The sequence below is a fragment of the Nothobranchius furzeri genome, chromosome 11 (assembly GCF_043380555.1).
Source record: "Nothobranchius furzeri strain GRZ-AD chromosome 11, NfurGRZ-RIMD1, whole genome shotgun sequence".
NCBI classification, from domain to species: Eukaryota; Metazoa; Chordata; class Actinopteri; order Cyprinodontiformes; family Nothobranchiidae; genus Nothobranchius; species Nothobranchius furzeri.
This window is the reverse complement of record NC_091751.1, coordinates 53710254-53736022: the sequence shown is the minus strand read 5'-3', so window position 1 is coordinate 53736022 and position 25769 is coordinate 53710254. Positions and strand designations below refer to the sequence as shown.

The window sequence follows — 25769 nt, the reverse complement described above, 5'->3', positions numbered from 1 at the left end:
GGATGCCGTCAAGGCTGCCCTTTGTCACTTTGTCAGGATTTCTAGGAACATGATCTTCAGCTTTCACTGGAGCGGTAGAGTTTGAAGCAGCTTGGATGAGAATAAGCTGCTCTAAATCCAAGACCATGGTCTTGAGTCAGAAAAGAGTAGCCTTCTTCAGTTCAGGGATGAGGTCCTGCCCCAAATGAGAGTTTAAGTATCTCAGAGTCTTGTTCACAAGTAAATGATAAATGATGATAAATGACCCGCACTTGTACAGCGCCTCACAAAATAAGGACTCCAAAGCGCTTTACACTACAATGTATCATTCATCCATTCACACACACATTCACACACTGATGGTGATGAGCTACGATGTAGCTACAGCTGCCCTAGGGCACACTGACAGAGGCGAGGCTGCCGAGCACAGGTGCCACCGGTTCCTCCGACCACCACCAGCAGGCAAGGTGGGTTGTGTCTTGCCCAAGGACAAAACAGCATAATTTTCTGTCCGGAGCCAGGATCGAACCTGCAACCTTATTGGACAACCCGCTCAACCTGTTGAGCAACTGCTGCCCCAAGTAAGGGAAAGATGGTGCATGGGATCAACAGGCGGATTAGTGCTGCGTCTGCACTAGCGCGGGTATTGTACTGGTCTGTTGTGGTGAAGACAGAGTTGAGTCAGAAGGCTAAGCTCTCAACTTATTGATCGATGCATCTATGGTTTATCTGCGTTCCAACCCTCACCTATGATCACAAGCTTTGGGTAATGACTGAAAGAATGAGACTGCGGATACAAACGGCCGAAATTTGTTTTCTCCACAGGGTGGCTAGGATAGGGCGAGAAGCTTGGTCATTCGAGAAGGGCTTAGAGTAGGTCCACTGCTTCTCCACACTGAGAGGAAACAGTTGAGGTGGCTCAGGCATCTAGCTAGGATACCTCTTTGACACTTTCCTGAACACTCCCATTAGTGTATTGAAAATACTCGGATAATCTGATTCCATGATGCAAAGTACACAAACAGTGAAAACTCTGAAATAGAAGCATTCGTTTCCCCACATAACATCAAAACACAACAACACTCACTGATGTGTTTGTCAAATTAAGATTTAATGATTCACATAGCACCTGTTTCACAACTAAGCTTAGGTCAAGCTACTTAAAAAAATGCTCCTACATAACAAATTTTTAAAAATTCTAGATTTTATCAACTTTTTTGTTAATTTTCTACCAAAGTTATTGATTTTGGATCTTTCTCTTCACTTCCTGATGCTTTTACCATTCTTTTTCTAGACCCTGCTTCCTTCTTAGGGGACTTAATGCACCACTCTTCTTCAGAGTCAAGTGATGCATTACTCTCAGACAGCTCATCCTCACTGTCTTCTTCAGTCAGTTGCTTTTTCCTCCTCCATTTGTATTTTCTTTTACCTCCATTTGACCTTTGACCCTGTGCTCCATTTTCTGCACCATGTTTTTCCGACTCAAGGCCTTTAGGCCTTCCTACTGGTCTACCAGTGCACCTTCTTTTAGGTTTATTTGATTGAAGTATTTCCTTCTCACAGCCTGTATCCTCTTCCTGTACCTCTTTCTGTGCCTCTTCTTTACTCTCCAGGTCTGTGTGGTAACGCTGCACATGAGTCTTCAAACTCACGTTGTGGTTGAACTGTTTGTCGCAGTGTTTACATTTGTAAGGTCTCTCGCCTGTGTGCATGCGCATGTGGGACTTCAGGTGACTTGCCTGGTTGAAGCAACGCTGACACACAGAGCACTTGAAGGGTTTTTCACCTGTATGCACCAACAAATGTCTCTTAATGGAAAGCTCCCGATAAAATTCTAATCCACAGAAGCGACATTTCAAGTCCACCTTGCCTCTGTGATCTTCCAGGTGAATTTTACGTTCTCTACTCTTGGCAAATGTCTTCGGACACTCAGGACATTTGAAGGGCTTCTCTTCACCTATGTGAAGCTGCTCATGAATAGATTTGTCTGCTTTTAGCTTGAACACAGCATTACAGTATTTGCATGGATGCTCGTAGCTTTCATTGTGGATTCTGCTGTGAAAATTCAAGGCCACCTCAGTAACACAACGTTTTCCACAAATGATGCAGGAATACGGCTTCATTTTGTGCTCGCACGTGTGAGGTTTTCTTCTGTCGTGAAACCTCCCACAATCCGTGCAGAGTTGTCTGTGTGCGGGGGTGAGGGAAAGGTAATCACAGTAATCAATGTACTTGTTGGACTCATTTGGTCTTGCACGGAACATTCTTACAGGGAAAACTTCTTCTGCTTTATCTAAATTCAAATTCTCAGGAGTCCAGTCGTCATCTGAATCCACCTCACCAGGATCACTCATTTCCTCTGATGTAGCCTCGGAATAGTCGTCCTTGTCCAACACAGCCACGATCTCCGGAACATCTGAGATTCCACCGGAATCTTCTGCTTCTGTCTGTAATGCAAAATCCAAAAAAATGTTAGGAGGGTTTGTTGTTTTAAAATGCTTTCAAAATGGACAAAACATGGATTAAAATATTTTTACACGTAATAAAAGACTTGGGTGAAAAAACTGAACTGAAACAACTTTTTTTTACTTTGATAATAGCAAAGTCACAACAATCTAGGACTTTTCAACACATTGGCTGTGGTCTCAAGTAAAATGAATGCCTTGAGTCAATCTCTGTGGGGAAAAGCTCTCGCGCTCCTGTTACAGGAGCTGGTCATTGGTCGGGTCATACCAAAGACTTAAGAAATAGGATTCAATGCCTCCATGCTTCACACTCAGCTTTAAAGTGGTTGGATTGGGGTTAGGGTTCTCGAGCGCGGCTGCAGCTCACCGCTACCCACGGGGATGTGTCAAATGCGGAGATGAATTTCACCAGTATGTGACGACTAATGTGACTTTAACTTTATCATGTTTAGCCTGCATACTAAACTCAAAGTTATTGATCACATTTAAAAAATAATAAGAAAAAAATGGTTTCTCAGTGAACATGGTCTGTAAGGCAGCTAGTCTATATGTAGAAGTTGTATTTGTCAATATACTGTTGTAAGTTTGGCACAGCTGTCTCACCTCTGAGATTTCTGTCACATGTCCATCTTCAGCAGCTTCGGCACAGCTGTCCGCCTGATTTTTCCACTCGTATATATAATCACATTGAAGGCACAGCTGGTTAAAGCTCACGGCAACGCCACAAGTGACTTTGTGCATCTTTAGTTTACCCTCACATGATGGACATTTGCGACTGAACAACGGTAGAAGATGTTTTTCATTCACAAGAAACGTCCCCTTTTCCTTTAGAAGTGCAGCTCTGCAAAGAAAACCAGTTATTATAAGGATCAAATCAAAAGTATGCTTTTAAAACTCAGCAAATGAAAAACAAGAAAGAAAAAAAAGACAAACTTACTTTTTCTTAATGAGATCTGCAATTAACCATGGCTGCTCCTTGATACATTCAGAAGACTCGGTTGAGCATGAAGCTCCTGTGTGGACCAAGCCTTTATCAGAACCTACACATTTAAATAGATTTAAGCATAAATGCAAAATTTCCATCATTGCTTTTTAGCTTTTTACTTTTTTTAATTGTACCCAGCACATTTTGGCTTGATTCTTCTGAACAGGGAGCTGAATCGTGACGTGTTTTGGGTTGATATATTTCATCTCCATGAACCTACACAACAAAGCAAATTATTGGTATAAAATGATACAAATATGACAAGAATTAGCATATATATTTGAACCACCATAATTAATCCTGAATCTTTTTTGTTGTTAAAGGTGCACTATGTAAGAATATAGTGAAATTTTTACAGCGAGAAAATCCCAAAAGAGTCTAATGTTTCAGTCATTTTGGGAGGAAGGTTATACTGAAAATTTTCATATCCAGCTGGCTGCGGGGACTGTCAGCTTTTCTCCTTTCAAAACAAATGAAGGAGGGACATAACTAATGTTTACCATCAGTGAGTGCGGGGTTGCCGTGTCTCCTGCAAGCTAATGCTGCAGCACCGACATTAGTAATTTAATGACGTCTGGCAAAAAGCTCCAGTTATTTAAAGTGGTTGCAGTAACCTAATTTTACCGCAGCCTGTCATGTTTACTTTATTTCTACAGGATGCACCTTTAAGGTTGTTCCATAATTAAACCATTAACACTCCATTTCTTCATTTTGGTTCAAAAGTTAGTTTTTGTTCCTTTCAGATTATAACAACTTATCTTTTGTCAAACATTCAATGAATATTTATTGTTAAGGTATTTTAATTCCCTTTGTACATTGTAATATTTATCAACTAAACTTTTAAATGTTAGTACTTTGATTCATAACAGGTGAGATGGATCTTTATAGCCGATATTAATAATGTATTTCAAAGTGTGTATAAGTTCCACATATGGATCCCTAAAAATCTACACGGTAAATTAATTTCACAACATTAATTACGGCGTAATCAATGAGTTATACAGTGTTAACAGCCCATATGTTTACAGGAAATTTTTACTTTATGGAATGCGGCAATGCTGCATCATAACTTATATGAGACTTTTAAATTTACCTTGTGACAATTTAGTTTATCTAAAATTATCCCAGAAACTGTTTAATACAATTTAATACTTTAGCCAAAGACAAATTTGGTCTCATTCTCTTTGTGGTACAACTCTAGGTGTCTCTTTGTGAGTTTATTAGACTGACTGTGAGCTGATTGCTACAAAAGCAGCATAGATTGTTGTTGTTTTGGCACCTCAGATCCGAAGCTCCCCACAGTCTCTGGTCCAGAATCCACACACACCGATGGGACGGCACCGGGCTTCAGCCGGACCGAACCAGTCTCATTATCAAAACAGTCTACTGTGAAGTGTTCACAGCAAACGGCGATTTCAGTCCAGGAGGACTCTGCACAACGATGCTCGTTGGCTTTAGCTATGAAGGTGGCCCACATCTGCCTCACCTCCGGATCGTCGGGTAGCCTAAATCGTTGTGCACTGCGACGCCAAGACTCACACCCACCCACGGAGCACATCCTGGTTTCATAAACGTCTTGTTGATAAATATCCCTGCAAAGCTCCGTGGAGAAAGACGAGCTGCTAGGCTGCTACACGAACTAGCTGCTTCAGTTTCAGTTTGAGTCAGCGGTGTGGGCGGAGTTTAGCGAGTGGGTTTGTACGGTATGTTGTCAGGCGTATACCGGCGGTGGGTATATTTTCTTATTTTATTCGTTTAATCTTCTTATTCTTTGAATTAAAATGTGAAGTCGAATTTGAATCCAATTAGATATGCAAATACACGGCTCAAAAATAAAGGGAACACTAAATTATGGCATAATTGGTCTGAATGAATTAAAAGTCTGAATAATTTGTTACATAGTAAAATGTGCTGACAAAAAAATCACAAAAAAATATGTATATCAATGGAAATCAAATGTATCAACCCACAGAGGGCTGGATTTGGTGTCACACTCAAACACACTAAAAAACACTACAGGCTGATCCACCTTTGATGTAACAAGTCAAAATGAGATTCTGTAGTGTGTGTGGTCTCCGGGTGCCTTGTATACCCTTACAATGTCTGGGCATGCTCCTAATGAGGTGATGGATGGACAGTCTGTGGTGCATGTGTTGGTGGATGAAGTGAAACATGATGTCCCAGATGTGCTCAGTTGGATTCAGGTCTGCGGAATGGGCTGGCCAGTCCATAGCGTCAATGCCCTCGTCTTGCGGGCCGGGAACGCTCCTGCCAGGTCTTGCGCTGTCTTGCATTAGGAGGAACCCAGGGCCATCCACAGTAGCATGGTCTCACAATGGTCTAAGCATTTCATCACGATTCCACTGCCAAACTGGTCAGGCTGGAGGATGTTGCAGGCAGCAGCAGAATCACGGCGTCTCCAGACTGGCATGTGCTCAGTCTGAACCTTCTTTCTTCTGTGAAGAGCACAGGCGCCAGTGGTGAATTTGACAATCTTGATGTTTTCTGGCAAGTAGCAAGGTTACTACTGCCGTCCACGAGGGGGCGCTGTGTGGCTTCAAATGTTATGAGCTTCAACAGTTTCTTATGCTAAATTCTTTGTGTGGTTAATTTTAGGCATTCAGGAAATCTTTTTTTTTTTGGACAGTTTGTAGTTGTTTTTTTATTGTTGTTCTACATCTGAATAAAAAAACACTTGATAATAGATATGTAACTGAATGAAGCTGAAGTGATCCATTTTTCTTTTTGTATTTTGGCACTTCTCATTGAAATACTTTCCTAAGGCTATAGAATTCCTAATTTACACATTGGTAAGGCATCAGCTGTCACAAGCGCATGGGATGTCATGCCACAGCTTGCATCTGAGTGTCTGTTTTTGGGACTTGAGCTGCAATTAGAACATGTTTGCAGGAAGTGATGCACAAACTTGCAGAACATGCTTTCAGGGTTCCGAAATTGTAAACAATGCTGATTTGAACCACTCCTTAGTGCCTTTTGATGGTGCATGTGGAAGATGCATGTGTGGGAGCATAATAAACTGATGATGTGAATTTGCTGATTCATCTTGTAAAACAAAATAATGTGCATCAGCAGCATCGGGAATGAGCTCAGCTTCACCAGCTTCCACTTGTGAAGTTTTGTTTGCCAATATCTATAAAACACAAGTACAAATGTTAGGGATGGACAATATCAGCATCAATATCGGTATCGGCCGATGTTAGTCATTTTTTTAAAATATCGGTATCGGTCCGATAAATAAAACCGGGCCGATATTAACAACCAATATTTTTTCCATCTTGTCTCCATTTGTTTGCCTGTTTCAGAGAGTGAGGGGGTGATGTGTATTTGTTAAGCCAAAGTGAATGTAATAATCTCAGAAGCGTAAATGTGTGTTGTGTGTAAGTAATAATGTAAATTCAGCTTTAATAGTTTTCATTTTATACAAAATCAGCTGATTTTAGAAACATTAATTGTCAGTATATCGGCATCTGCAAATATTGGTTATCGGCCATAACAATGATCTTAATATCGGATATTGGTATCGGCCCAAAAATTTCATATCGGTGCACCATTAACAAATGTAAATGTAAGAGTTATGTTCAAATTCTGAACATGTCAGAGAACATTATATAATAGTTGTTTTAAATTTTCTAGTTTAGAAATATAGACTAACCACAGCAATAGAAAGAGCTCTTGCTCTGTATATATATATATATCTATATATATATATATATATATATATATATATATATATATATATATATATTAGGAGGAACCCAGGGCCATCCACAGTAGCATGGTCTGAAGCATGAAATGATATATATATATATATATATACCATCAGTGGTATATATAAGATAGTGTATAGATGAGATAGTATCTCATTATTATGAGATAGCTAAGTCATAATTATGAGATAATAATTTTTTTTTATCTGAGTGGCGGGAATGGGCTTCCATACCTTTGAGACAAGTATTTTAAAACATTAATTAGTTATACAAATATGTTTTTTATTTTGATAATGATTGTTGGAATCATATGCAATCCCTAATAATATAAATCTTCCATTAATCTCAAGAACACAAATTATCCAATGACCCAAAGCCTCTTTTTTAGTGGCAAGTACTTTCCCAATTAAGTTTTCAAAAGTATGACACTCCCTGCTGACCTATTTGTGCCATGACTAAAGTATACTTTGTCTCCCCACATGTTTATTATACATATCTATGGATTTTTTTTCATTGAAGCAGCCCTTTTGCACAGCTAAAGACAAATTACAACATTTGACAGTTATTCAAATACCAAAAAGTGTGATCAACTTTATTTTTTCACCAAATAGAAAGACGTTTATGATTTACGTAAAAGGTGGACTTTAAGGTCGCGTCTGTTTTCAAGTGTTTGACTGTGAGTGCTTGCATCTAAAATGTACTCTCTCCGCAGGCAAAATCAATGAAGTCGATGTGTTACGACTTCCATTTGATTCCAGGGTTCATCACTGATATTTTTGCTTTGTGTGTTGAATCTTTAACGGCTGGTGCTTGTTACTAATGTATTGTTTATCTGTAAACAAAAGACAGCCCACCATGTGAGAAACTCCTGTCTATGGTTTAACCACATCCCAGCTCAGTTCATGGTGATTTTAGTCTCTCTAACTGGGCCAGAGAAATGAAATCATTAAAAAAAAGTTTATTGGTTGTTTTAGCATGAAGGAATTTCACCCCCCGACCAGCATTTACATCCTCCTCCATCATTCCAATTCTGGGAAAGTCATAGTCGAAACATGTCAGCTGCCTTTCACATTCACAGAGGAATGTTGGCAAGAATTCACAATGTTGTCAGCCATTGGGCCAGATAAGAGCTCGCTCATAGATTGATGGCGTTGCATTCTTTTAGTTCTTTCTCTTGTTTTTCTTTTATTTCCCATGCGAGCATCGCTGTTAAAAGCATCTGTGCTATGAAGTTCATATCCTCTCTGTCCATGTCCAGGCTTGTTTTGGTGTTCTATCTCCTGATCTCATTTGCGTCTGGGTTTAAAAGGGCCCATGTTTGTTTGGAATATGGCTTTAAATGATTAGATAGGCTCCTCATATCTGGCATGTTTTACACATTAAAATCTCCGTCCTCACATGGGAATCAACTTGCATTTGAAGAAATCTGAGGATTTATTTTTGGATTTCCTAAATGCCTGCACATTTTAAAAAAAGGGTTAAGAAAAAAAAAGCTACGGAGTTATATAAGCCTTATCCCCTTGAGAAGGTTAATAAGATGCCATTTTACCCATGATCCAACTTGATAACATGTATTAGAGCGTAGTTTGAAGTTTGATTTCACAGATTAAATCTCAGACTTAACCTTTCATCCTAAGTCTGAGGTATTTATTGTCTTTGCAAAGTTCTGATGCCACCGATGACTTTTTCCTTTAATGGTCTTGTGTTTGGATCCTTTTCTGAGTTGTTTGTCAAAGAAATAAAGTTTGTGATTTATTTTAATCCTACTGAGCTGAAGTTATGAGGAACAGCCTCAGTTTGACTATGTTTTAGAGTAATAATTGAGAATAAAATCTCTAAGAATTTTAGAAGAAAAGCTTACTGTTTAAAAAACAAATAGATGGATCATTGTTGGAGCTGCAATATGTTTTATCTTTATCATAAATTCATGTAAACTGGGTAATTATTGTGGGTGGTCGACAAATATTGTTTTTTCTATTGCCGATACCGATGCCGATTTGTAGGAGACATGCAGCTGATGGACGATAAGTACTGCTGATTTTTATGGGCCAATTTTCATGGCTGATATCTGATGTTTTTCCACCTTATTTTCATGCTAAAAAGTTACTAATAACATCAGTTCACGCACAAACTTTCTGAAGCTTGATCAGCTTTGAACTCTGAATTTAACTAACTGTTAAATCCTAATTTTGTGCATTTCTTAGTAGTAAAGTCAGACACCTAGATAAAGTTAGTTTAGAGTAGTTATTATGCAGATGTTATTATTGAATGTAAAAATACATTTAAATTAAATTCTGCAGCATCGCCGGGCTGCCCAAAGATGCGCCTGACTTTAAATCGGCTTTACTCAGGGTAAATATTGGCCGATGCCGACAAATAAAAACCATGAAATCTTTGCCCGATATAGCGGTTTACCCCTGGCTGTAACTGTAATAAAGACACATGAATAGTGATAAAAAGATTTTAGAAAACAATACAAAAGGTGATTAGGCTCTTCTTTGGAGTACTTAAAGTGACATAATTTTAAAAAAAATAATAATATATTTGTGTGCATAAAAAATTGTTGATTTTCTTTTTCTCCATTAGGGGCTTGTAAAATGGCTTATTGGCATTATTTTTATACCTGCAATAGTTTTTTGTCACACTTCTAAGATTTTAATTATGTTGGTATAAGTTAAAAAGTTTGGGATCTATGACATGTAGAAATGAAGAAAAAATAAATACAAATGTAGCAGAAACAAATCTAAAAGCCCATAAATTGGTGAGCTAATGTGTGGTTAGTTTTAAAACAGCACCTATTAGGTGTGTCACTTATTTTCACTGTACGCTAGCAGGTATGTTGTTTTTAAAATTCTGATCATGCCAACCTGACTGATTCAGCTACGTTCAGGGTTCCGTAGAGGTTACACGATCTACGACGCCGGTTTGTGTCACTTGTTATGTTTCATTTAGAAACATGTGTTTGGGCTAAAAACCCAAAATGATAAAGGCGTTGAAAGAACACGATTAGTGGAAAGTTCTGAAGGAACCAAAACTATTCTAGGTAAAAGAAAGGTTGAACTGCACTATCAGAGCACCGGTGACACCATAGCATTCCCTCATATTGTGTGCTTTGAAGCCTCATTGTCAGCGCCGCTTCAGACTGGTTCCAGCCAATATCTGTGGCTCTTTCATGCATGGATCAGAGATCTATTCTCTCCTCATCTCAACCTGCAGTACGTCCAGCAGCAGTTCATAAACGTTTGGAGACTAAATCAGAGGCAAAGGGTGCAGGAATGTGACATGTTAGCAAAGGTTGCAGGAATTTTCAAATGGTATTAGTGGCTAATCTTGGAAGAATCTGTCTTTGTCCTGTATTGGGTTACACGTCCCTAAGAGAATGTGATCTATGTCAAGCGCGCTCTTCGTGGCAAGAGGAGAACAAGAGAGTAGGCCACCCGAGAAAGTTGAACCCAAAAGAATGCAGCTCTGGTATTCATTAATGAAGAGAGCTGGTTTCTGTGCTGGAACAAGAGGGCAGGAATGAGACGATAGGGTGACAACAGCACCGGAATCAAATCTGCACACATAACTTTTGCACACAAACAGTACCTGCTTGAAATAAAATAGCAATAATCCACAAGTCGATATATTAGAAACTTTTATTGCTTTATGAAATGTTGCACAATTTCACATGTGAAAACTTTCACACAGTTACATTCACACAAATGCCTGTTTGAAGTCAAAACACGCTCAGCGGTGTCCATCTCAACAAGATTGTCGGCACATAACTTAGAAATACCATACACAAACTCTTTGGCGTTCTCCTGAAAGCACTACTGTGTCTAAAAATAACAATATCTGTATAAAACATATGATAAAATTAATTAAACTGCTTGTTAGTTCACAGCTCACAGTAAACAAAACAGAAAAGACCAAACACCTTTTGTTGCCCCCCAGTGGCATCCAAACCAGCAGGGTCGCCACATCGAGGCACGCACTCAGCATCACACACGAAAAAAATAATAATAAAAACAACATCCCAACATCACAATCTTACACCAGTTCTGTGTAAAAAAAATGAATATATTAAGCAGCTCGCTGATCACATTCCTCAAAATCCTCAGCAGATCCAGCTCCTCAGGCTGAAGAAATATGACCAGGGACAGCTCTAAATCTCATGTTATCAGCTTAAATAAAAAAAAAACAATGAAATCGGGCAAGTCTTCAAAAGAGATAAAATCTCTGTGAGAATGCGATTACTCAAGATTAAATCCACATTTTTTAAGAGAGCGAGGGGAATACAGGTCACATAGCTCACCCTTGATTGAATATTTATGTATGAGGCTTGAGTTAATATTCGGGGAATGTGGAAACCAGATTAGATAAGTGTTTAGCTTTTAAACTTACTGGGAAACGAAACAAAGGGGGACAATAAAGAGGAAAAGCAGCATTTTTAAAAATGTGTAAGTAAGTAGAGAGATTTATATAAATATGTTGGCATACACTCTATGAGAATATGTTAGAAACCACAATACTGTCCAACAAGTACCTCGGATTGTCCGTGTTTTGTCACTCTGCTCGTCAGAGCCGCCAGCAGCCGGGGTTGGAGCATCCAGACGGTGTCGGAGCACAGCTCTGACACTAAAAATCTAATTTCTCTCTTTCCTTAACAGTCTCAGATCCAGTAATTAGTCTTTATTCTGGCAGTCTTCACAGATAAACGGAGCACCCCCCCCCCCCCAAGTCAGAGTTCAACTCCTGGATATTCAAATGAAGATTTCCACTGCTTCTGACTCCAGATCATCAAGGCCTCTGAAGGGATTGGGCAGCAGCTTCTTGGGGGCTGTTTTGTCTAGAAGAGGAGAAAACAAAGAAATTGACAATAGTTTGTACATCTTAGGGCTAACATTGTGTTAGCTTGAGCTCTGAAGGCTGTCAGCTGATTCATATTACTTCCTAAATGACCCCAGCTTTCCACTGGACGTGAAAGCGAAGTGTAAAGAAATAGAGGCGTTTTACCCGTGAGCCTCCTTCCGTACGGGAGCGAAAGCATTCCGCTGCTGATCCCGTAAACTCACAAAATCACGGGAGAATTGCACAACTACGCATTATTTCAGACATCCACACAATAACAAGCAAGGAGAAAGGCAGCGGCATGTGGCCAAAAAGGTCTGTGGTTTATTTTCTGTGCTTACATCAGCTGCTGGGTTTCACAGGAAATGACGTACGTTTACCTATACGACTTTTATTTTGAAAGTTTCCAGATGTTTTCCACTGCTTTCTTGTTTGACTGCCTGTCTGGTCTGATCTAAACTGCGGAGTTTGACATGTTTTGGAAGTTTAGAGTGTAAAAAAAAAACTCAAACCTGAAAAATGGCATCCCGTCACTTCTGCGACACGTCCAAAATGTTAAACTTTGATGCCGGTAAAAAAGGAAGTTGTTCACTTTAATGGTAGCTAACTGCTGCAAAGTACATTTCGCGTCTGTTTAGCGACATTTTAACATCTGGTGGAAAGCCAGGGTGAGCCAACTGGATTTATGAGGAAAAACGTTGCAGGTAGCAGGTGTTTTGTAACGAGCTTGGCCGTGTTTGTTTCCTGTTCTGCGTTAAAACGAGACATTCGATAGCTCACTCACCACTGGTTAGCTCAGTAGTGCTGGTGGGCTCTCTGGATTTGGTTCCCTCTTGCTGCCGTTCCAGCGTTGAAGGTTCAGATTGAGCAGAAAACTGACAAACTGTTTGATCGTCTGACAGATTTTTACCTAAATAATAAATCACGGAAAGTATCAGGATCTGTTGGAGGGACATTCAGGATTCCTCATGTAAAAAGTAGGCTGCTAACCTCTACTCGTAGTGCTGGTGGTGTAGATCGAGGGAGTGGAGGAGGCAGCCCGAAGCGGAGACCGTGTTGTCTTCAAGAGATTTGTTCTGCAACTCTGCTCCTCCTTTGGGTTTTGATCCTGGTGCAGCCGCTGGTTGAGGATCTTGATCACGGCATCTTTTTCCAAAATTTGAGCATAAAGAGCTCGAATCCTGATGTGAAGGAGAAAACAAATGTGTCAGAAAATCAATCATCACTCCAAAAAAGTTGATTTCTGTCACCATTTGCTCAAATAAGCACCTGTTTTCCATCTCCTGGTTCCTTTGGTCAGCAACGGGCAGGTCCTCGTTGAAGCTGTTGTTGGAGGAGTGGCAGGGAGAGTGGTTAATGATGGTGGTGTCTCTGCAAAATAAGCAAACAAAATGCATTTATTTTTACTTACATTTTATTAAACTGGGAAGGTTTGTCTGAGTAAACATGAGAAGGTTACCTCTGAGCAGCAGCGGTGGCAGCTACCTCCATGGCAAACTGCCTCATTGTGCTCTCCTCCAGGTACTTCTGCTCCCAGCGCACCATGTCGGCTTCGAGAGCCAGGATTCGCTCCTCACGCTCACGTAGCCGCTCCTGGAGCGAATTCATGGTCAATTCTGGGGGCTGGGACTGCCTCTGAAGTGAATAAAGAGAAAACGTATAATCGTTGAGCTTCGTTACACAACAATAACAAAATGATGGCTGCTCCGGGACAGGAGGTTCACCTGTTGAGCCCTCAGAGTCTTCAGCTCCTGCTCTAGCCTCGTCCTCAGCTTCATCTCCAGGCTCTCCCTCTTCTCACAGGTGGACTGCAGCTGAGCCAGTGCACTCTGAAGCCTCTCAACTTTATCGACATACGCCCTCTTTCTCCCCAACTCATCCTCGAGTTTACGACTTCTTGCCCGAGCGGCCTCCAGGGCCTCGTCGAGCCGCTTTGTCCTAAGGCTCTGCTCCTCCGCGGTTGCTCGCAAACGCTGCAGCTCCCGCTCCACACGCTCCCGCTCGTAGTTTTGCTCCTCATCTATAAAAAAAAATAGAAGGTCAGATTAACTGCATGCTCATGCATGTGTGTCATGTGGCCATTTCTGCATTTTTGATCCATTTCTAAAACCGATGTGATTAGTGCCAGAGTTGCAACATGGTGGCCTGTGTTTTTCATTTAGCAAAGCGCTCCTGGAATGTTGAGAGGAAGAACGCAGAGGAAGGGGGGGGGATCTGCCCCATCCTTTTGACCCACATAGCTCAGAGCATTCCTCATCAAGGCCATACAAACACCAGCACTCTGCCTAGGTCCAGTTCCTCCAATAGACACCATAAATCACACTCACAACAGGTGGGGAGGGAGAACCTCATTCCAGCCACTTCCACTCCTGCTCTGTGATTAAGAAACGTCTCATTTCCTTTTGAAAAGAATCGCATGGGTTGATATTACCTGTTATTAAGCCTTCTTAGCACCTAAGCTGAGGTTATTCAAGTGAAATTCCTGCCAAAAAAAACGTAGCTCCAAAAACGTGCCCCATGCAGCGCTGCAGCCAGGTCCAGCTAAGAGCATATGGTCTACCAGGAAATGGAAAAATAAAAGCAACAAACAAACATGCTTACTTTGTTCAAGGAGTTTAGCCATAATGTGTTGATTATGGTCGGCTGCCTTTACTTCCTTTGCAACATGAGTTCTGGCATTCTCCAGGTTTTCTGTAACATACAGGTTAAATCGTAAAACACACATCTGGTTGTAGCTACTTTACTCTGCTAGGATGGGTTTATTTTTATGGTTTTTACCTCTAAGGTCTCTGTTGAAATCCTGCAGCCTTCTGATTTCAGCCACAAGCCTTTTCCTCAGTGTCTGCTCCAGGTTTTCTCTCTTACTGCTGCCCTGCATCAATGTCTCATAGGCCTCGGAAATACGCTGAATTTCCTGCTCCAGCTGAAGGAGGAGGGTTGGGAAAAAAAGATGAGGAGGGTTGGGAAAAAAAGGAGGGGGGAAAAATTGAAAACGAGAGAAGGAATTTTTGGTTAGCCCACTTCACATGCCAAAGAGGAGCTGGAATGTTAATTCATGTTTTCACTGTGTGTATATTTAGTTTTAAGTGTGTGTTTACTGTACACTCACTGGAATTCAGGTAATACTTAAGCAACTCGGACTAAAAGTTCGGTTTTTCTAGTTTAGGTTAACAGTAATTCTCCAGGAAATCATTACAAGTCTGTGAGCGGTGTGTGTGTGTGTGTGTGTGTGTGTGTGTGTGTGTGTGTGTGTGTGTGTGTGTGTGTGTGTGTGTGTGTTACAATTCTGAGAAGGAAATCAAGCCTGCACCACTCCCTGTGAGATTTATATCTGCATTCCTCAGAGCTGATTGCTACAATGCTAGGTGTGTGCACGCAGTAGCATTACACACACACACACACACACACACACACACACACACACACACACACACACACACACACACACACACACACACACACACACACACACACACACACACACACAACACACACACACACACACACTCAGGGATGGATGCCAGCAGAGGGAAGGTGTACATGCCTGAGCTTGGGTTGTGGAAACAGCAAAGAGACACTCACCATTACAGCAGCCACTCAGGCATGTTTACTCAGGGCTGTGGCCCAACGGGGAAAAACTTTCCAACCCTAGCAATTATCATTTTTTCAAGCTGAGACAAGGCGAGAGCCATGTGACATAATTCCAGCAGAGAGTGGAGCTGATTTTTGCTAAAACTGGCTGAGGTGACAAGTGTCGCTGATGCCGTTTCCACCACGCAGAATAAGTTTAACTGGGAACTGTGGGTGACAGCGTGGATAAAAATGCTGCTTATTGGAAACAGAAAATGGCCTTTCCACATTTTAACCAACTGGAGGCTGAAACCCAACCAGCCTAGATTAGTCTGAATGTCTATGGCCTCCATGGAACCTAAACACTAACACACAGGTCTCCACAACACAGTGAGAGGACTGTAAACACAGTAGCAGGCTGTGACCTCTGTTTGCGGTCCTGCGGTAAGAAAGGTGGCAGCTGCTGATGTCACGTTTGTCCAAATGAAGGGGTGCGCCTGCAGTTAGAGACTAGGGAGCCAACTGTCGACTGGCGTTGTGTTTCACTGGCTCAGTGGAGGAACACTGTATAGATTTTCTACCAGTAATTCACTTTTCATTGGCTCTCGCGAAGATTTCTGCTGTTTTGCAAATAATTCTGCATCCTACCTTCTGAATTCTGCCCGTCTTCTCCCTGTGTGCTCCCAGCTCCTGCCTCAGCCTCTCATTCTCCATCATCAGCAGCTCCAGCTGGTTGGGCTCCTCCAATCCAGCAGGTGTCAGGCTGTTGAATGTGCTGTAGCTAGGGGCTTCCCCAGGCTGGGCAGACTGAACATACCTATGAGAGAGATGTTTCATCAGAGGAGGCCACTTGAGCTTCAGAACAGTGTTCAGCGTTGACATACGGACTCATGAGGAAAGACTCTTTACTCCAGGGAACATAGAGAATGCATAAAGAAATAAGCTGTGTTAGTGGCTATAAATATCTAGAATGCCAAACATTTCAAACAGGGCTGGACTTGTTTCTCTTAGCATTTCGAAATAGGAATTAATGCTTTGGCTACAGAGTGACTCACATCAATAAGAATGTGTTTAAGCATGTGAAACACAATGCCGAGGATTGGGCGGGCTCAGAGACTAATACCTAAGAATATGATGTAATGTCAAAAACAAGAAGCTCAAACACAGTTAGAGTGATGCAAACCAAGTGTCTCTTCTCTACCTGTGCTGCTGAGCCTGCACTGGTTCTTGGACCTGATGAGGGATGAATCCCTGGCCCTGGAGGGGAGAGGTGTACTCTGGAGGTGGGATCTGTTTGTCTGTGCTTTGCCCCATGCTCTGAATGTACTGAGGTGTGTAATAAGGCAGCTCGGGGTAACTATGAGAGTTGGCTCTGACGGCCTCTGCCTTAGCTGCTGCATCCCTCCTCTCCAGAGATATCTGCAAGCGATGCTCGCTGAGTGAGTGCACGTGGCTGCACTTGTGCTCCAGCAGATCTGCCTCTTGGTGGAATGTCCCATCATGCAGAAGAAGCTGCCCCCCGTGGAGCTCTCTGTGGGCCCAGTTAGAGGACAGGTACTGGGAATGCGCCTTGGCCTGCTCGTAAGTGGGCAGCTTCTCGCCATGCAGCTGGTAGCTGCTTTCTGAGTCAAGGTAGTCTCCTTGGTGCTCTTGGCCTTGAGGCTCCTGCCTTGCTGAGAGCTGAGGGAGCAATGGGTCCTCCAGAGTCAGACTCTCCAGAGATGATTGTGGGCTCCTGCTCATTTCTCCTCCACTGCTGGGTCCACTGTTGTTTCCGTTGCCTCCACGCAGAGCCTGCTGCTGGATGGCTAATAAGGTGCGGGTGTCCGTGGGGTTTCCATAGCGAAGCTGCTCCTGGATGAGACGGTGTAGGACTGTGCCAGACGGCTCCTCTGTGGACGACATTGTTAAGTGTGGGAGGTTCTCGGAAAGTGTCAGCAGATCTGCTTCTTGTCAACTTAAAAAATGTTTAAATAAATCCGCTGTGAACCTGGGACACACAAAAACAGATTATAAGATTATAAGACAGAAAAACAGTAGATGGGGTGCAATAATAGGTTGTTTGGGGGCATAGAGGAGCTAATAACACTGAGATCTGCTCCTGATGACACATAAATACATTTTCTGTTTGAGACTAGAAAGAATAGTGTAGCCATGAGTTTACTGTACAAACAGCGACAGCACTGAGATGTGGTGGCTTTTATCGCAGCAGGCAGAAACGGGGAAAAATGCATGCGCCAGGAATTCCTCTCATGGGGGAACAGAAGCGCGCAAAACCGCGCGGTAAACCAACTTTTTTACGCGCATAACGCAACAAAACCCGCAAATGTCTCAGCACACCAAACGTTTTAACGCAATCACGTTATCCACGTCACAGTTCTCGGCTTTAATCTGACAAAGAAAAAAGAAGATAACAGAAGCTCCTCTTACCAGCTCAGGCGCACATCCTAACCCCGGATTAGAAGTCAAATTCAGAGTATTTCCAATATTTCCTTTTGGTTTTTAGTCGAGTTAAGCGCGTCTCATGTTGCTCCCCCTCTCTGCCTCTCTCACTGTGGAATGATTATGGAGAGAGCAGGCGGCGATAATAAGTAACCGAGGAGGGACTGAGGTCGGAATGTCAGGAATGTGAAACGCGAAGTCCCTCAGGGATCAAAAGCGTAAAAGAACGGGAGGGGAGGAGGGGAGCTGCAGCTTTATTGGGCCAACGGGGAATGAGCAGGCAATAAAAACAGTTTTACATACTGTGACTGGTGAAAGAGATAAATTGTTTGCAGCCAAATCTCCTCCTGACGACACTTTTTGATGATTTTGGATTACGTCAAAAAGCATGCAATATACATTCTAATGACACAATATTTTTTCTGACAGTATTCATTCATAAACCAACAACTAGTTATTTTTTTATTGAACTAATCTGGTAAAATAACAATTTGACTACATTTTCCCCTATTTCTGCAATTCTGACCCCATACAAACCTTATTTGAGCCCTGTCAACACTGCGGTAAAATCACACTGTGCAATTCCTTTAAAAGTTGGAAATTGCCCAAAAAAATTAAATTACTGTGGAATATAGTCAGTGAAGCTCAATATTTAATATCGTTTGATATTTGCATTGAAATTTAATATCGGAAAGTATCTGTATCAGTTTTCAGTCTTTTATTGACACAAATTTTACCGTACCATAATATACAGTGGTGTGAAAAACTATTTACCCCCTTCCTGATTTCTTATGTTTGTCACACAAAATGTTTCTGATCAAACACATTTAACCATTAATCAAAGATAACACAAGTAAACACAAGATGCAGTTTTGAAATGATGGTTTTTATTATTTAGGGAGAGAACAAAATCCAAACCTACATGGCCCGGTGTGAAAAAGTAATTGTCCCTGAACCTAATAACTGGTTGGGCCTCCCTTAGCAGCAATAACTGCAATCAAGCGTTTGTGATTAAGAAACGCTTTTACAGCGCTCTGGAGGAATTTGGCCCCACTCATCTTTGCAGAATTGTTGTAAGTCAGCTTTATTTGAGGATTTTCTAGCATGAACCATCTTTTTAAGGTCGTGACATAGCATCTCAATAGGATTCAGGTAAGGACTTTGACTAGGCCACTCCAAAGTCTTCAATTTTGTTGTTCTTCAGCCATTCAGAGGTGGATTTGCTGGTGTGTTTTGGGTTATTGTCCTGCTGCAGCAGCCAAGATCGCTTCAGCTTTAGTTGACGAACAGACGGCCGGACATTCTCCTTCAGGATGTTTTGGAGGACAGTAGAGTTCATGGTTCCATTTATCACAGCAAGCCTTCCAGTTCCTGAAGCAGCAAAACAACCCCAGACCATCACACTACCACCACCATATTTTACTGCTGGTATGATGTTCTTTGCCTGAAATGATGTGTTACTTCTACGCCAGATGTAACGGGACATTTGCCTTCCAAAAAGTTCAACTTTTGTCTTCCCAAAAGTCTGGGCAATCACTGAGATGTTTCTTAGCAAAACTGAGACGAGTCCTAATGTTCTTTTTGCTTAACAGTGGTTTGCGTCTTGGAAATCTGCCATGCAGGCCATTTTTGCCCAGTCTCTTTCTTATGGTGGAGTTGTGAACACTGACCTTAATTGAGGCAAGTGAGGCCTGCAGTTCTATAGATGTTGTCCTGGGGTCTTTTGTGACCTCTCAGATGAGTTGTCTCTGCGCTCTTGGGATAATTTTGGTCGGCCGCCCACTCCTGGGAAGGTTCACCACTGTTCCATTTTGAGTCCCAAAGCTTTAGAAATGGCTTCATAACCTTTACCAGACTGATAGATCTCAATTACTTTTGTTCTCATTTGTTCTTGAATTTCTTTGGATCTTGGCATGATGTCTAGCTTTTGAGGTGCTTTTGGTCTTCTTCTCTGTGCCAGGCAGCTCATATTTAAGTGATTTCTTGATTGAAACAGGTGTTGCAGTAATCAGGCTTGGGGGTGGCTACAGATATTGAACTCAGGTGTGAAACACCACAGTTGGGTTATTTTTTAACAAGGGGGGCAATTACTTTTTCACACAGGGCAATGTAGGTTTGGATTTTTTTCTCTCCCTAAATAATAAAAACCATCATTTCAAAAACTGCATTTTGTGTTTACTTGTGTTATTTTTGACTAATGGTTAAATGTGTTTGATGATCAGCAAAACTTTGTGTGACAAACATGCAAAAGGATAAGAAATCAGGAGGGGGCAAATAGTTTTTCACACCACTGTACATCAAAATCTTTAGCTACTTCTCCATCCACCCATCCATCCATCCATCCATCCATCCATCCATCCATCCATCCATCCATCCATCCATTTTCATCCGCTTATCTGGAGTCGGGTTGCGGGAGCAGCAGCCTAAGGCGAGAGGCCCAGACTTCCCTCTCCCCAGCCACTTGGGCCAGCTCCTCCGGGGGAATCCCAAGGCGTTCCCTGGCCAGCTGAGAGACATGGTCCCTCCACCGTGTCCTGGGTCTACCTTTAGGTCTCCTCCTGGTTGGACGTGCCCGGAAAACCTCACCAGGGAGGTGTCCAGGAGGCATCCTGACCAGATGCCCGAGCCACCTCAACTGGCTCCTCTCGATGTGGAGTAGCAGCGGGTCTACTCCGAGCACTCTTCGGAGAAAACTCATTTTGGCCGCTTGTATCCGCGATGTTGTTCTTTTGGTCACTACCCAAAGCTCACGACCGTAGGTGAGGGTAGGAACGTAGATCGACCGGTAAATCGAGAGCTTCGCCTTCTGACTCAGCTCTCTCTTCACCACAACAGTCCGGTCCAACGCCCGCATCACTGCAGATGCAGCACCAATCCACCTATCAATCTCACGCTCCAGCTTTCCCTCACTCATGAACAAGACCCCGAGATAGTTAAACTCTTCCAATTAGGGCAGGACCTCATCCCTGACCCGGAGAAGGCATTCTACCCTTTTCCGAATCAAGACCATGGTCTCATATTTAGAGGAGATGATTCTCATCCCAGCTGCTTCACACTTGGCTGCGAACCGCTCCAGCGAAAGCTGAAGATCACATTCTGATGAAGCCGACAGGACCACATCATCTGCAAAAGCAGAGACCTGATCCTCAGGCCACCAAAACAGATGCCCTCCACACCTTGGCTGCATCTAGAAATCCTGTCCATAAAGGTTATGAACAGAATTAGTGACAAAGGGCAGCCTTGGTGGGGTCCAACTCTCACTGGGAACGAGCCCAACTTACTGCCGGCAATGCGGACCAAGCTCTGACACCAATCATACAGGGACCTAACAACCCGTGTCAGAGGGCCTGGTACCCCATACTCCCGGAGTACCCCCCACAGGGTCCCCCGAGGGACGCGGTCAAACGCCTTCTCCAAATCCACGAAACACAAGTAGACTGGTTGGGCAAATTCCCACGCACCCTCCAGGATCCCCCTAAGGGTATAGTGCTGGTCCAGTGTTCCACGGCCAGGACAAAAACCACATTTCTCCTCCTGAATCTGAGGTTCAACAATCCGTCGAACCCTCCTCTCCAGAACCCCTGAATGGACCTTACCAGGAAGGCTCAGGAGTGTGATCCCCTGTAGTTGGAACACACCCCGCAGTCCCCCTTTTTAAACAAGGGGACCACCACCCCGATCTGCCAGTCCAGTGGGACTGCCCCCGATGTCCACGCGATATTGTAGAGCCGTGTCAGTCAACACAGCCCCACAACATCCAGAGCCTTAAGGAACTCCGGGTGGATCTCATCCACCCCTGGAGCCTTGCCACAGAGGAGCTTTTTAACCACTTCAGTGACCTCAGCATCAGAGATTTGAGAGCCCATCTCAAAGTCCCCAGACTCTGCTTCCTCACTGGAAGACGTGTCGGTGGGATTGAGGAGGTCTTCGAAGTATTCTGCCCACCGATCCACAACGTCCTGAGTAGAGGTCAGCAGCACACCGTCCCCACTATAGATAGTGTTGGTAGCGCACTGCACCTTCCCCCCCGAGGAGCCAGATGGTGGACCAGAATCTCCTCGAAGCCGTACGGAAGTCTTGCTCCATGGTCTCACCGAACTCCTCCCATGCCCGGGTTTTTGCCTCGGCGACCACCCGAGCCGCATTCTGCTTGGACTGCCGGTACCCGTCAGCTGCCTCTCGAGTTCCACAGGCCAAAAAGACCTGATAAGACTCTTTCTTCAGCTTGACAGAATCCTTAACCGCCGGTGTCCACCAGCGGGTTTGGGGGTTGCCACCTCGACAGGCACCGACGATCCTGCGACCACAACTCCGGTCGGCCGCCTCAACAATGGAGGCACAGAACAGGGTCCATTCAGACTCAGTGTCTATCGGAGGTGGGAATTGAAGCTCCTTCTGACAGGAGACTCTGCCAGATGTTCCCAGCAGACCCTCGTGATACGTTTGGGCCTGCCTGGTCTGACCGGCATCCTCCCCCACCATCTGAGCCAACTCACCACCAGGTAGTGGTCAGTTGACAGCTCCGCCCCTCTCTTCACCCGAGTGTCCAAGACATGTGGCCACAGGTCAGATGAAACAACAACAAAGTTGATCATCGAGCTGCGGCCTAAGGTATCCTGGTGCCAAGTGCACATATGGACACCTTTATGTCTGAACATGGTGTTTATTATGGACAATCCATGATGGGCACAGAAGTCCAAAAACAAAACACCACTCAAATTCAGATCAGGGGACCGTTCCTCCCAACCACACCTCTCCAGGTCTCACTGTCATTGCCCACGCGAGCGTTAAAGTCCCCCAGGATAACGAGGGAGTCACCGGAAGGAGCGCTCTCCAGCACCCCTCCAAGGTCTCCAAAAAGGGTGGGTATAGTTTGAACTGTAGTTACTTCTCCTCTCTCATAAAATGTGAAAATATAACAGATCGTACAGTTGTTGAGATGTTTTACTTTATTTGGTGCAACTTGAAAGAAGAGGGGTGAGTGTTCTGTGTTAGTAGGGATGAGCCGGATACTCGTTTCAGACGAGTATCCGGTACGGATAAAGCATTTTTGACGAATGTGTGCATGAAACAAGTAAACCTCGTAAATATCTGTAATCGCGCTGAAGGAAAATCCTCATTGGGTAACTGGCTGTCTTCACGCTCTGTGATTGGCCAGTCACAGAGCGCCCGCTCCTCCCTACACACAAAACTCTCTAGCCGTCCGGGAGCGCAGTCCGTCCAGCTCATCCACGCACACACACAGACAGTAACGGATCTCGCTGTGATTGCTTCACTGTTGCTCACGTTTCTTCAGTTTTCCCTAGGTTTTCTTCAGCTCGCCTCTTTTTCGGTTGAATATTTAAAGTTACCTTTTTCGTAACTTACATGGTGCATTTGACAAGACAGAGCGGACGTGCTGCATCAGTCATTCACTACCTCCGCTCCGGTCGGGTTTTTTTTTTTTTACTCAATCTCTCTCTCCCTCTCACCCTCTCTCTCTCTCTCTCAGACACGCACACCTTAATCAACATTGTTTTGTTTAACTTTGGGTGGGAAAATGCCAAGAACGTTAAGAAAAAAAATCTGTTTAATCAAATTAAAATAAAAAAATACATAAAATTGTGTCTGGTTCTAGCATTTCATATGTCATAGTTCCTACTGCATGAGTTCAGATGTATTACTTAAATATTAATGTTCTGATTTTATTGAAACACTTGTTCTGTAATAGTTTCTTTACTATTGTGATCAAAAATATTTAATCTCAATTCTGAGGCTGCTCTGTAAATAGTTTTCAAATAAACAATACACATAGCAACTTCTGAGCAATCCATATCAATTTCAGACTTAAAATAATATATTGATGTATACCACAACCACTTCCGGTTAAACCACGCCCACTTCCGGGTTATGCCACGCCCATTCCGAGTACAGATACAGATAATTTAGTTGGTTGAACAGATACAGATACATATACAGATAGTGGTGTACTCGCTCATCCCTATGTGTTAGCGTTCAAAACCCAGCATGATCTATACATTTGATAAAGTAGCTTTAAATTGAAGTTTAGGCATGTATGAACATATGTGATTTTAGCAACTTAAATTATTCATTTTTCTTTTTTATGAGAAGGGGTCACAGCATATATCATTATAGGTGTAGCGTTAGGAAGTATGAGGGTCTGCCCTTAACAGCTGCCCCTTCACACAGTAACACCGCCAAGGTCGGACGCTTGGTTCAGTATGTTTACATTCCAGGAGAAGAGACAGAAGAACAGAAGAAGAATGCTTTTCATGGGTTAATCAAAGTACTTCATTTGTGATAAGCTAATCAAAGCATTTGTTGATCATTAATAATCAGGGGAATGATCTGTGAAATAAAGATGTCATGAGTTATGTGTTTAAATGAATAAACAGGGCTGCCCAGACACACTGATATGCATTACCATGGAAACGCATGACACATTGTTTTCAACCAATCAGAACTTTCGCCTGTGGTAGGGCAGAATCTGGTTTGTTTATGAAAGTAGTCCAATCCGGTTTACTAAGATTCCCAAACAACTGGGAGATATAAAAAGAAGGCAACGCCATTTTAAGTCAGTTCCACGTTACGTCCGACTTTCAGCAGTTACGTATTAAACTCAGCTCCCGGACATCCTAGTTCCTAAGGATTTCCATCGTCATCATTAAGAAGTTCAGACTGGCCAACTGGACTTCCTATTTTGAGCTGAAATCTGTCAAGCTTGAGATTTTCCATCGTTCACCTCAGTCAACGAGACGACGGTCCTTCAAAATAAGAGTGAACTTGTTGACGCCTGCCGCTTCACCTGAGTCGACCCTTCAGACGGGCATTGTTTACTGTGACCGCGGTTTCAACCAGCTCCAGTATCGCTGAAGGTCCGAGACGTAGCCCTCTTGGCATGGATTTTGCTGCGTGCCAACACTGCTCGGACCACGCCATCGCGTCAGTCCCGCCAGCCAGTCCCCCTCAGACTCTTCTAAACCACCACTACTACGACCAGGACCTGGGAACTCACCTGCTTGCAGCATTCTCGTTTGCACAGGCATCTCTGGAAAAGTCGGCTGAAGGCAGAAAAACTTATTACGATAAGAAAGCCTCACATTCCGAACTCGAGGTGGGTGATGAGGCCTGGTACTACGTTTTCGCTCCCAAAACGGGTGGCGTTAAGGGGAAGCTGGCTAAGAAACTTTTGCCCAAATGGTCGGGTCCATACCTCATAACAGATAAGATCTCTCCGGTCGTGTATCAGATCAAGATGACCGGCAAAAACAGGGCGCCCATCTACAAATGGGTACACAGGGACCATATCAAACTGCACATGGGTTCCGCAGATTTGGCCGATGACAACAACAATCTACCGACTTCAAAAGGGGGGGTGAAAAATACGTCCCGTTGGTTCCACAGTTTTCTATCTCAGGTTACACAAATTTGTTTGTTGTGAGTGTGCATGGTCGTCTTTCATGTTATACGTCACGTGCAGACTTAGGGTGTGTTGAGAAGGACGTGCTGTGGGCTCCTGGAGTCAGGTAAACGGCCAGGTAACAGTAAGTGGGTTAGGCCACATAGTACTGTTGTCCAAATTTTTGTTTTTTTTTTTCTCTTTACTAATCAAAATTCCTTGTGGGTACATTAACATGAAGGGTTTACTAACTACTGATTTACATTTTAGTACTGATTTACATTTCTTTTTTTTTATAGTATCTTTGAAGTTGATTTAAAAGTGATTGTTATGATTATCAAGTTGATTTACCTTGCGGGCCATAA

General features: G+C 43.0%; 2 protein-coding genes across 4 annotated transcripts; both read right to left on the bottom strand.

The window, feature by feature from the left end:
• Positions 1 to 1071: 1071 nt before the first annotated feature.
• On the bottom strand, positions 1072 to 5113 carry LOC107383983 (uncharacterized). Of its 3 annotated transcripts, none has more exons than XM_070541690.1 (5): positions 4709 to 5113; positions 3549 to 3645; positions 3382 to 3484; positions 3048 to 3285; positions 1072 to 2426 (listed from the first exon to the last, which is right to left on the bottom strand). In XM_070541690.1, the coding sequence occupies exons 1-5, from the start codon at positions 4985 to 4987 to the stop codon at positions 1200 to 1202; spliced, it is 1944 nt and encodes a 647-aa protein (XP_070397791.1). In that variant the 5' UTR covers positions 4988 to 5113; the 3' UTR covers positions 1072 to 1199. The 3 variants fall into 3 exon arrangements, with proteins under 3 accessions (XP_070397791.1, XP_015812441.3, XP_015812440.3); XM_015956955.3 differs by having other exon boundaries at positions 3382 to 3457; XM_015956954.3 differs by having other exon boundaries at positions 3564 to 3645.
• Positions 5114 to 11250: 6137 nt separating this feature from the next.
• On the bottom strand, positions 11251 to 18132 carry amotl2b (angiomotin like 2b). Its single transcript, XM_015956953.3, has 11 exons — positions 17994 to 18132; positions 16765 to 17553; positions 16212 to 16380; positions 14772 to 14916; positions 14595 to 14684; positions 13718 to 14013; positions 13453 to 13628; positions 13263 to 13364; positions 12984 to 13174; positions 12778 to 12903; positions 11251 to 11991 (listed from the first exon to the last, which is right to left on the bottom strand). Exons 2-11 carry the CDS (start codon positions 17466 to 17468, stop codon positions 11906 to 11908), a joined length of 2085 nt encoding a protein of 694 aa, XP_015812439.3. The 5' UTR covers positions 17469 to 17553; positions 17994 to 18132; the 3' UTR covers positions 11251 to 11905.
• Between the last annotated feature and the right edge of the window lie 7637 nt (positions 18133 to 25769).

What these genes read in the sequence shown, in the direction of transcription:
- LOC107383983 (XM_070541690.1), bottom strand. Translation starts at nt 4,987, where the DNA reads ATGTGCTCCGTGGGTGGGTGTGAGTCTTGGCGTCGCAGTGCACAACGA. An exon ending in TGGGGAGCTTCGGATCTGAG is followed by an intron (nt 3,646 to 4,708) that starts GTGCCAAAACAA and finishes TTTGTTGTGTAG; the next exon opens with GTTCATGGAGATGAAATATA. An exon ending in ATGTGACAGAAATCTCAGAG is followed by an intron (nt 2,427 to 3,047) that starts GTGAGACAGCTG and finishes TTTGCATTACAG; the next exon opens with ACAGAAGCAGAAGATTCCGG.
- amotl2b (XM_015956953.3), bottom strand. Translation starts at nt 17,468, where the DNA reads ATGTCGTCCACAGAGGAGCCGTCTGGCACAGTCCTACACCGTCTCATC. An exon ending in GTGCAGGCTCAGCAGCACAG is followed by an intron (nt 16,381 to 16,764) that starts GTAGAGAAGAGA and finishes TCTCTCTCATAG; the next exon opens with GTATGTTCAGTCTGCCCAGC. An exon ending in CACTACTGAGCTAACCAGTG is followed by an intron (nt 11,992 to 12,777) that starts GTGAGTGAGCTA and finishes CTCCTCTTCTAG; the next exon opens with ACAAAACAGCCCCCAAGAAG.